This window comes from Bufo gargarizans, chromosome 4 (genome assembly GCF_014858855.1).
Source record: "Bufo gargarizans isolate SCDJY-AF-19 chromosome 4, ASM1485885v1, whole genome shotgun sequence".
NCBI classification, from domain to species: Eukaryota; Metazoa; Chordata; class Amphibia; order Anura; family Bufonidae; genus Bufo; species Bufo gargarizans.
This window is the reverse complement of record NC_058083.1, coordinates 463000526-463012847: the sequence shown is the minus strand read 5'-3', so window position 1 is coordinate 463012847 and position 12322 is coordinate 463000526. Positions and strand designations below refer to the sequence as shown.

At 44.6% G+C, this 12322-nt stretch overlaps 1 protein-coding gene across 3 annotated transcripts in view; it reads right to left on the bottom strand.

Moving 5' to 3' along the window:
- Nucleotides 1-12322, bottom strand: part of LOC122934452 (SLX4 interacting protein) — a 200349-nt gene that overhangs the window by 170099 nt on the left and 17928 nt on the right. For 2 of the 3 annotated variants that reach the window (XM_044289923.1, XM_044289926.1), the window contains exon 2: nucleotides 269-318. In XM_044289923.1, coding sequence (XP_044145858.1) covers nucleotides 269-295 — 27 coding nt within the window. In that variant the 5' untranslated portion in view covers nucleotides 296-318. Of the gene's footprint in view, nucleotides 1-268; nucleotides 319-6866; nucleotides 6929-12322 lie in introns of those variants that run through there. The other variant, XM_044289924.1, reaches the window with a different exon arrangement.

Sequence of the window (12322 nt, the reverse complement as noted above, 5' to 3'; positions counted from 1 at the left end):
TATTTTTTTTTTTTCACTTTTGATTCGTTTTTTGGGTCCGTGGTGATTTCTCACAGTACGCGCCAGGTATGGTGCTTTGTTTTATAAACTTGTCTATAGAAACATAAATCCTGAAAAAACATGTAAGAAATGTGTGACCAAGAAACCTGCGTGTGTGAAGACAGCCTTAGGATTATGTGTCTTTCCGAGCGCCAAGTCAAACAGAATCAGCGGCAGTGATTCACAGAGTAACTTCTGGACAGCGATTCGTGTAATGACTAGTTCTTACCTTGACAGCCAGTTTGTTAGACATCATGTCATGCCACCCGGACTGGAGACCTGCAGTGATCAGCAGAGAAGGATATCAGTCGCAGAAGGGAAATTAATAATCCATTACTCAGCAAAACATGGCAGAACACGCAGAGGAGCAGCGCCCGAGGGGTTACTCCTCCCATTACACCTCACCCACCAGTGTCACTGGATACCAGACAATAGGCATACTGAGAAATATTGGAGCAAATATGTACTGACCTTCAGAGGACTCCCACCCTTCTAATGAAACCTTTCCTCCTGCTCTGAAGCCGGGCATACACGTTTAATGGGTGCCTGCCGACAGCCACGTCCCCCGTCTCCTTCCCATCTCCACCATACACATACATGTTCGGTATTCAATAGTGAAAGCCACTGCCAGACCCTTCTGCCAGCGGCAGCTCATCAGAATCTGATCATGGAGGGTATGACACCCAGGACCTCCGCCGATCAACTCTTTGAGACGGCACCGGTGCTCGCAGTAGCGTCACGGCCTTCTCTCTGCTCACCAAGCGCAGCACCGTACATGGTATCGCAGCGCGGCCCCATTCACTTCCCTGGGACTGGTGTGCCTAGGCCATGTAACCAATGAATGTGACGTCTCATGGCCTAGCTGAGAGAAGGCCGCGGTGCTACTGTTGTCTCAAACAGCTGATCCTGTGTGTGGGACCCCCACCAATCCAGAGGATAGGGCATAAGTATCAAAGTCTCGGAAAATCCCTTTAAAAATGCTAGGTCTTTAACGTTATTGGGAAATACCACATTTCTCTGTTAGATCAGGTAAAACATTTGAAACTGGAATCATAAAAAATAAAAAAAAAATAGAAAAATAGGGCTTTATTAATTAATAAAACTGGCTTTTATTATTGATGAAGTACCCTCAGTATAGGTCATCAATATCAGATCGGCAGGGGTGTGACACTCGGCATCAGCTGTATCAGGAGACGGCGCGCGCAGTGTGCCGCCTTCTTTCTCCCTTCCTGTCCGCTGCTGCTGTCTATAGGTCATCAATAGTAAAAGCCCGGACAACCCCTTTAAGGCATCTCCCTGCTGTTCTCTTCATTGCCACTCAAAGCATCCATCTAATGCAGTGATGGCTAACCTCCGGCACTCCCGCTGTGGTGAAACTACGACTCCCGGCATGCACCATTAATTTCTATGGAGTTCTGAGAACAGCCAAGCAAGAGTACATCTTGGGAGTCGTCATTTTGCCACAGCTGGAGCGCCGGAGGTTAGCCAATGTGTCCAGTTGTGGCGAGAAGTCACTTCTAGTGCACGCTCTGAATAATAGCAGGCATGCCGCCACTGTACAAGGGGATCCCAGCATCTGACTGAGCTACTGAGCATGTGCGACCACCAGTAATGGACACTAGGAAAGTGAATTCATTGAACAGCACAGGGGGTCATAACATTATGTGAAATCAATATCCACAGAAAGGAGAATTTTTGGTTAATTATTTCAGTTTAAAATCTTGCTGTTTCCTTTAATCCAACAGAGAAATGTATTATTAAGTCAGACCATTCTTCAAATCTTCTGTTACCCCTTGGCAAACATACAGATGTAGCAGACTATACGGCAATTCCTGGTGCCTTAACACACTAGAGTAGACCATTAGACCATTGTCCTAGAATGGTTTAACAAAGCTTGTTAGGCAACTTTCCACCTCCGGCATGCTGTTCCGGCAGACAAACTGAGAATCATCCGGACACAAACCGCAGCAAGTAGTGGTTTATGTGCGTCAGACTCTTCGTATGTCTGCCGGAACAGTGTAAGGATCTCTAAGCATAATGGGGCAAAAAAAGGGGGTTAATCAGCACATCCCAATGCACAGGTGCACGCGGTCATAGCTAGAAACATAGAGAAATAAGACAATGCAACAGCCCTCTGCAAACCAGATAAAGTACAAAAATGCCATAGTCACAAAAAACAAACATTCAAGCGCTAATGCTACGATTTATAAAGTGAGATGCTTGGCAAATGTATTTTGTACAAAATCATCTGAGCCCGTCTGCCAAACGTCAAGGCGATCTCTGTTAGGCTACTTTCACACTTGCGTTCAGAGCGGATCCGTCTGGGGTCTACCCAGACGGATCCGCTCATATAATGCAGACGATGGGATCCGTTCAGAACAGATCAGTCTGCATTATATTGTAGAAAAAATTCTAATGTGAAAGTAGCTCAAACTGATCCGTCCAGACTTTACATTGAAGGTCAATGGGGGACGGATCCGTTTGAAAATTACATTCATTGGAAGCCGTCTGGCACCAGGAGAGGTGTGGAGGGTGCTCGGCATGCATGTTGGTACCTGCATCCCCTGGGAATAATGGAGGCCATTATGGCACCAAAAATGGTAAAAGGCAGAGTGGACCCAGCATGCATGTGGAACCAACACTTCCTGAACTTCATGGTGGCTATTATGGCGCATAACAGGTAGTATTTAGTGTTCGGTTCCCGTCTTACAGAGATCGCCTTGACGTTTGGCAGACGGGCCCAAATGGTTTTGTACAAAATGCATTTGCCAAGCATCTCACTTTATAAATAAGCGTAGCATTAGCACTCGAATATTTTTTGTGACTATGGCATTATTGTACTTTATTTGGTTTGCAGAGGGCTGTTGCATTGTCTTTTTTTCTCTAAGCATAATGGGGTCCAGCGAACGTTCGGTTTGTGTCCAGAAGTGCCGGATCCGGAGGATTCTGCCAGGCTGCTCTCTGGCGGAATCCACAAAGGAGATGTGAAAGTTGACTGAGTAAGGGCTCATGCGCATGACTGTATCCGTTTTGCCATCCACACCAGCCATGTACATTTGGCATTTTGCAGAATGGAACTGCCAGCCCTATGATAGAAATGCCTATTCTAGGGCACAAATATACGGTCGTCTGATTGAGCCCTAAGGCTGAGTTTACATCCCTGTTTAGCTTTCCTTTCTTTAGATCCGTAAGAAAAAGAAAGATACATTTTAAAAAACAGATTTATTATTATGAGCATCAGTTTGCATCTAAACCCTCGGGTTAATGCGATAAAGGGCGTCTGTCATCACTTACCCCTGTAGGTCAGTGCACGTCTGCAGAGTCTGATATCTCCATATGTGCAGGCAAGCTGTTTGTAATAAGCAAATTATCTCCTTGCTGAAACCAGGATATTGCCATTGCACCCAGAGGCACTGGCTGTCTCCTAAGCCCCCACCATTGTGACAAACAGGCAGTGAAAAAATATTTGCACCTGGCCCTGAAGTCTCGCCAGAGCATGTTTGGCACATGTGCAGTGATGGAGACCGCTGGGCAGAATGGCAGTCTCCATCCCTTTATGTTGCATGTGCTGCTCTCCTGTCAGACGGGCGTTGGGGGAAAATGTGCGGGTGCGTTGCGGGAACATGCGCGATATTTCTGCGCGAGTGCAAAACATTGTAATGCGTTTTGCACGCGTGTGAGAAAAATCGCGCATGTTTGGTACCCGAACTTCTTCACAGAAGTTCGGGCTTGGGATCGGTGTTCTGTAGATTGCATTATTTTCCCTTATAACATGGTTATAAGGGAAAATAATAGCATTCTGAATACAGAATGCATAGTAAAATAGCGCTGGAGGGGTTAAAAAAAATAAAAATAATAATTTAACTCACCTTAGTCCACTTGATCGCAGTGGAGAAGGCGCAGCAGTTTCAGCAATATGAACATGGGAGACGATCGGGATGGAGACCCAATCATTATTATTTTCCCTTATAACATGGTTACATACAGAATGAATACAGAATGCATAGTACAATAGTCATGGAGAGGTTAAATAAAAATAATTAAACTCACCTTGATCGCGTAGCCGGCATCTCTTCTGTTTTCTGTGTTGTGTGCAGCAACAGGACCTGTGGTGTCGTCACTCCGATCATCACATGATCCATCACATGATCTTTTACCATGGTGATGGATCATGTGATGATCGGAGTGACGTCACCACAGGTCCTGTTGCTGCACAGAAGACAGAAGAGATGCCGGCTACGCGATCAAGTGGACTGAGGCGAGTTAAATTATTTTTTATTTAACCCCTCCATGACTATTTTACTAAGCATTCTGTATTCAGAATGCTATTATTTTTCCTTATAACCATGGAAAATAATAATGATCGGGTCTCCATCCCGATCGTCTCCTAGCAACCGTGCGTGAAAAGCGTACCGCATCCTCACTTGCTTGCGCATGCTTGTGATTTTCACGCAACCCTATTCATTTCTATGGAGCCTGCATTACGTGAAAAACACAAAAAATAGAGCATGCTGCGATTTTCAGGCAACGCATAAGTGATGCGTGAAAATCACCGCTCATGTGAATAGCCCCATAGAAATGAATGGGTCGGGATTCAGTGCGGGTACAATGCGTTCACCTCACGCATTGCACCCGCGCGGAATACTCACCCGTGTGAAAGGGGCCTTAAGGGCTTGTCTGTCACAGTGGTGGGGGCGCTGCATAGGCATTTCTATTATTTCCGTTCCGTAAATTACAGAACGCAGACGGAGGGCATCCGTGTTTTGAGGATCTGCGGTGAGGCCTAAGATGATGTTGCCCTCAGAATGACTATTTTGCTGAAATTCCTGCTGTGGAAATCCACCGACTCAAACACCTTAATCGTGCTGGTCCTTGTGGCGGTATTGCCGCAGGTCTATGGCAGCTTCCAACATTTGCTTTTCAAAAGTAGAAAGCCACGGCAAACGCACAGTGTAGGCCACGTTCACATTCGGTATTATTGGATTCTGACGTTCACGGCCAGACCTTATACACTATAATAGGATCTGGCGGGGATCTAGTCGCTTTTAGGCATGAGTGCCGCGTTTCAGCCAGACGGAAAACCCGGACCAGGTAACCGGTCATGTGAATGTACCTATGCTGCGGCTTGTAAACCCACAGTACAAGTCAGGTTACACTGCTTTTTTTTTTACAGCATTATTATTTATTAAAGCGCCATTCATTCCATAGCGCTGTACATATGATAAGCGGTGCACAAACATAATACAGACAACTGCACTAAGCATGACGAGTTACAGACTGGTACAGAAGGAGAGAGGGCCCTGCCTATGAGGGGTAGTGATGAGCGGCAGGGGCAATATTCAAATTAGAGATATTTCGCGAATATTTGGTAGAATATTCGTCATATATTCGTGAATTTGAGATTATATTCTTGATTGCGAAGATCAGCAATGTATTATTCTCGTAATGCGCACGAAATACCGGCGTGGGGTAGGCAACTTTCCTATTGGTTGCTAGGGATGCTGCTAAGCTGTGACAAAGCCTTCTCATTGGCCCACAAGCTAGAAGAAGGATGATCACCTGATGTGTACTGTGTTAAAAAAAAAAAAAAAAGAATATTCGACATTACGAATATATAGCACCATATTCTAAATATTCGCGAATTCTCAAAGTGCCAATATTCGCCAAAAAATTTAGCTTTTAGAATATTTGCGCTTAACACTAGTGACTTACGACCTACAAGCATGCGGATGAGATTTCTGAAAATCTCATCCACTGCGATGCTTCTGTACACGGATACGGATTCTGCAGCGTGTGAACATATCCTTAGGCCTCTTTCACACGGGCGTCGCGTGTGTGGGCCGGATAGGATGCGAGTAGGTACGCAATTGCATTCAGTTTTGACTGCGATTGCGTTCCGTTTTATCGCGCAGGTGCAATGTGTTTTGCCGCACGTGATTAAAAAAACTGACTGTGGTACCCAGACCCAAACCCGGACTTCTTCACTGAAGTTCGGGCTTGAGATCGGTGTTCTGTATATTTTATTATTTTCCCTTATAACATGGTTATAAGGGAAAATAATAGCATTCTGAATACAGAATGCTTACTAAAATGTGGATTGAGTGATTAAAAAAAAATTATAATAATTTACTCACCTCATCCATTTGTTCGCGCAGCCGGCATAGTCTTCTTGCTTCTTCTTCCAGGATCTGCCAAAGGACTTTTAATGACGTAACCACACTCAACACGTGGTGAGCGCGGTGACGTCAGCGCAGGTTCTGCTGAATGAATACATTTCATCCACTTTGCTGGCGCTGTAAAATCCTGTGCATGTGCCACAAATGCACATTGTCGGCATCTGTCCCATGTGCATGGACCCTTAAGGCTAGGGCTGCACGACACATAGGGCACAACTACACTGCGACATTGATTATAATGATAGTCTATGGTGTCGCATTTCGAATGATTTTTTTGCGACTGTCGTGTTGCAGCATGTCGCAGTGCGACACCATAGACTATCATTATAAACATTGTTGTCGTGTAGCCCTAGCCTAATGGGGGAAACTGGTACAAATCTATAAAAAGTGCAAGGGAAGCAGAATGCTGCCACCTCTAACCAGTGCAACCAGGCACCAAACCCTGGGCTGAAGCTGCAATACACTGCGGTGCACATGTTGCCTAGCTTCCTCACACTGACCACCAGGTGGCGGCATAAGCACGGGATTCCACTGCTTGTAACTGCATGGTTTACTTTTACAGCTCAAAAGCGCGACACAAAGAGAATTCACTTTCACCACAAGCACAAAAACGCGAATGACTCGTGTATTCTACATCTACTGCCTTGTTACCTTTCACTCTGCCTAATATATTCCAGCTCCTCACTACACAGCAGCCTGAAATCGGCGGGAACTTCAGGAAATAGATAGGTAAGGGCAACAGCTCTACCAGAGTACTACTGTGCCCAAATGAAAGATGGCGCTCAAAGTACGGCGTGCGTGGAGGGACAAAAATAGCCAACCTTACATAATGCAATGGAAAAGAAATTTACCGTGAAATTAGGGTTGCCAACAATGATTTTTCTTTTATCTGGACAACTTATCCCAAAATCAAGGACAGCCAACATTTATACAGACAAATTGGAAAAACATCATGAATTCTAAAGAGTATAAGTAATACACGTCTGTAGCTCAATATACTAAGAACTCATTACCAGCATTTACTGTGAGTGGTAAAATTATGATAATTACCACCAAAATAATCTAGTCAAGTACCACCAGCCTCCAAAAAAATCACAGACACACCTATTATTTTTTTTGCACGGACACATGAAAAAAGTCGCCAATTTTTACGGACTGTCCAGAAATGGCCTCAAGATCAATACATTTGGTATTGTTTTAATCATTACAGACAAGAGTTTTTTATGATAACCCTTAGGCTCCGTCCACAGTTCCGTTTTTCACTGACATGTGCTGTCCGCAATTTCTGCGGACAGCACACGTACCCATTGATTTAAATGTGTCTGCTCACATTTCAGTATTTTCCTATTGACAGTGAGTCAGTAAAAAAAAAAAAATCACAGGGACACGCATTACTTTGATCCGTGATGCGGTCCAAGCACGCCCATACGCTGACACGGAAATGTGGACAAAGGCTTATGCATTTCTTTATTTGAAGTGGCAAAGCTGATTAGGAGCTGTGGATGTGCAGTGATGAAGCAGGGGTGAATATACTTGGTGTAGCTGAGCTGTGTAAGTGAAGTGATGAAGCAAAGCAGAAGTAGTGACAAGTCCAGGTAGCAGAGTACCTGGAATAGTAAACTGAACTAGTGGCTGACGTGCTAACTGGCGCAACTTCCTAAATAATCAGGCTGTGTCCTTGTGTCAGAGCAGGTTAAGGCCTCTTCCCGCGATCCGGAAAGATAGGACATGTTCTATCTTTTTGCGGAACAGAAGTACGGGACGAAACCCCTCGGAAGCACTCCGTAGTGCTTCCGTAGGGTTCTGTTCCGTGCTTCCGTTCCGCACCATTCCACATCTCTGGATTTGCGGTCCCATTGAAGTGAATGTGTCCGCATCCGTGATGCGGAATGCCCACAGAACGGCACCCGTGTATTGCGGTTCCGCAAATGTGGTCCGCAATATGGCAACGGGGCGCACACGGGTCTTAGGCTACTTTCACACTAGCGGCACGGACCTCGGGCAGGCTGTTCCGTCGGGTGAACAGCCTGTCGAATCCGTCCTGCCGCTAGTGACTGTGTGTCCCCGGACTGCCTCTCCGTCCCCATTGACTATAATGGGGGCGGGGGCGGAATTCCTGCAAGAATAAAACTACTACATGTCCAACAATTATTCCGGCAGCCTCTCGCCGTACGCTGCTGTGCGTCGCCGGAACTCCGCTCCCCTCCCCATTATAGTCAATGGGGACGGAGCAGGAATCCAGAGGCACACGGTCACTAGCGGCAGGACGGATCCGACAGGCTGTTCACCCAACTGAACAGCCTGCCAGAGGTCCGTGCCGCTAGTGTGAAAGTACCCTTAACCACCAGCATCACGTCACTGGTGTGTGGCACGTTGCCACGGAAACCTGATGGAATCCAGATGCAGAGTGGGAACAGGGACAACGTACAGGTTTTAATCTAGTACAGGTGAGTAACACCTTGGTAGTCTAGTGTATTTAGGAGGTCAATGCGAAAGGTGTTCTATGGCAACAAAGTAGTTAATGTACACATCCTAGGTGGTCTAGGTCAAAGCTGACCGCGGCATCAGGTCCCCGCCCTGCAGTGGCAGGGTCCTGATGGCAGAGAAGGCAAGCGGTCAGTTTTTCACGGATCCATTGTTCTGTTTTTTATTTCCACTGTGTTTCCATTTCTGTTCCGTTTTCCCGTATGGCATATACAGTATACAGTATCTACATAGAAAAAATTGGGCTGGGCATAAAATTTTCAATAGATGGTTCCGCAAAAACGGAACGGATACGGAAGACGTACGGATGCATTTCCGTATGTGTCCCATTTTTTTTGTGGACCTATTAACTTGAATGGAGCCACGGAACAAGATTTGCGGGCAATAATAGGACATGTTCTATTTTTCAACGGAACGGAAACACGGAAACGTAATGCATACGTTGTACACTCCTTTTTTTGGCAGAACCATTGAAATAAATGGTTCCGTATACTGACCGTATACGGAATGCAAAAAACGGCCTGTAAACGTAAAAAAAAAACGGTTGTGTGAAAGAGGCCTAAGGCCTCATGCAAACGACCGTATGTATTTTGCGGTCCGCAAAAAACTGATCCACAAAAAATACGGATGACGTCCGTGTGCATTCCGTATTTTGTGGAACGAAACAGCTGGCACCTGATAGAACAGTCCTATCCTTGTCCAGAATGCGGACAATAATAGGACATGTTCTATTTTTTTGCGGAACAGAAATACAGACATACGGAAAAGGAATGCACACGGAATACCTTCCTTTTTTTTGCGGACCCATTGAAATGAATGGTTCCATATACGGTCCGCAAAAAAAACGGAACGGACACGGAAAAAAAATACGTTCCTGTGCATGAGCCCTAAGGCCTCTTTCAGACGGGCGATATTTCCGCGCGGGTGCAATGCGTGAGGTGAAAGCATTGTACCCGCACTGAATCCGGACCCATTCATTTCTATGGGGCTGTGCACATGAGCGGTTTTTACTTGTGCGTTGTGTGAAAATCGCAGCATGCTCCTCTTTGTGCGTTTTCCATAGAAGTGAATGGGGCTGCGTGAAAATCACAAGCATCCGCAAGTAAGTGCGGATGCGGTGCGATTTTCACGCACGGTTGCTAGGAGACAATAGGGATGTGGACCCAATCATTATAATTTTCCCTTATAACATAGATATAAGGGAAAATAATAGCATTCTTAATACAGAATCAAAACTATGAATTAACACATGTGGAATTATATAAATAACAAAAAAGTGTGAAACAACTGAAAATATGTCATATTCTAGGTTCTTCAAAGTAGCCACCTTTTGCTTTGATTACTGCTTTGCACACTCTTGGCATTCTCTTGATGAGCTTCAAGAGGTAGTCACCTGAAATGGTCTTCCAACAGTCTTGAAGGAGTTCCCAGAGATGCTTAGCACTTGTTGGCCCTTTTGCCTTCACTCTGCAGTCCAGCTCACCCCAAACCATCTCGATTGGGTTCAGGTCCGGTGACTGTGGAGGCCAGGTCATCTGGCGCAGCACCCCATCACTCTCCTTCATGGTCAAATAGCCCTTACACAGCCTGGAGGAGTGTTTGGGGTCATTGTCCTGTTGAAAAATAAATGATGGTCCAACTAAACGCAAACCGGATGGAATAGCATGCCGCTGCAAGATGCTGTGGTAGCCATGCTGGTTCAGTATGCCTTCAATTTTGAATAAATCCCCAACAGTGTCACCAGCAAAGCACCCCCACACCATCACACCTCCTCCTCCATGCTTCACGGTGGGAACCAGGCATGTAGAGTCCATCCGTTCACCTTTTCTGCGTCGCACAAAGACACGTTGGTTGGAACCAAAGATCTCAAATTTGGACTCATCAGACCAAAGCACAGATTTCCATTGGTCTAATGTCCATTCCTTGTGTTCTTTAGCCCAAACAAGTCTCTTCTGCTTGTTGCCTGTCCTTAGCAGTGGTTTCCTAGCAGATATTCTACCATGAAGACCTGATTCACACAGTCTCCTCTTAACAGTTGTTCTAGAGATGTGTCTGCTGCTAGAACTCTATGTGGCATTGACCTGGTCTCTAATCTGAGCTGCTGTTAACCTGCGATTTCTGAGGCTGGTGACTCGGATAAACTTATCCTCCGCAGCAGAGGTGACTCTTGGTCTTCCTTTGCTGGGGCGGTCCGCATGTGAGCCAGTTTCTTTGTAGCACTTGATGGTTTTTGTGACTGCACTTGGGGACACTTTCAAAGTTTTCCCAATTTTTCTGACTGACTGACCTTCATTTCTTAAAATAATGATGGCCACTCGTTTTTCTTTACTTAGCTGCTTTTTTCTTGCCATAATACAAATTCTAACAGTCTATTCAGTAGGACTATCAGCTGTGTATCCACCTGACTTCTCCACAACGCAACTGATGGTCCCAACCCCATTTATAAGGCAAGAAATCCCACTTATTAAACCTGACAGGGCACAGCCTGTGAAGTGAAAACCATTTCAGGTGACTACCTCTTGAAGCTCATCAAGAGAATGCCAAGAGTGTGCAAAGCAGTAATCAAAGCAAAAGGTGGCTACTTTGAAGAACCTAGAATATGACATATTTTTAGTTGTTTCACACTTTTTTGTTATGTATATAATTCCACATGTGTTAATTCATAGTTTTGATGCCTTCAGTGTGAATCTACAATTTTCATAGTCATGAAAATAAAGAAAACTCTTTGAATGAGAAGGTGTGTCCAAACTTTTGGTCTGTACTGTATATGTTATAAGGGAAAATAATACAATCTACACAACACCTAACCCAAACCCGAACTTCTGTGAAGAAGTTCGGGTCTGGGTACTAAACATGCCGATTTTTCTCATGCGCGTGCAAAACGCATTACAATGTTTTGCACTCGCGCAGAAAAATCGCCCATTTTCCCGCGACGCACCCGCATCTTATCCGGGTCAAAAACATGACACCCGTGTGAAAGGGGCCTAAGGCTGGGTCTCACAGGCAGGCTGTCAGCATACAAGCTGACATGTAATGCATTACATTACACAATGTATTGTAATGCATTGCAGAGGGTTAAAATCCCAGAGTGAGACAAAAATAAAAACTTAAAAAAAAGAAAAAAAAAGTGTTTTTCATAAATAAAGTTTCAAGAAAAAAAAAGCCCCTTTCCCAAAATAAAAACTTGTAAAAAAAAATTGAAAAAAATTAAAACAGACATATTGGGTATTGGCGCATCCGTAATGACCGGCTCTATAAAAATATCAGCTGATCTACCCCTTCACCTGAATGCCGTAAAAAAAATAAAAAAAATAAACTGTGCTAAAACAACCATTTTTTTTGTCACCTTACATCACAAAAAGTGCAACACCAAACGATCAAAAAGGCGTATGCCCCACAAATCGTCACCTCATCCCGTAAAAAATGATCCCCTACATAAAACAATCGGGTAAAAAAATAAAAAAAATATGGCTCTCAGAATATGGAGACACTAAAACATGATTGTTTTTTTGTTACAAAAATGCTTTTATTGTGTAAAACTTAAATAAAGTATACATATTAGGTATCACCACATCCATAACAGCCTGCTGTATAAAAATATCACGTGACCTAACCCCTCAGAT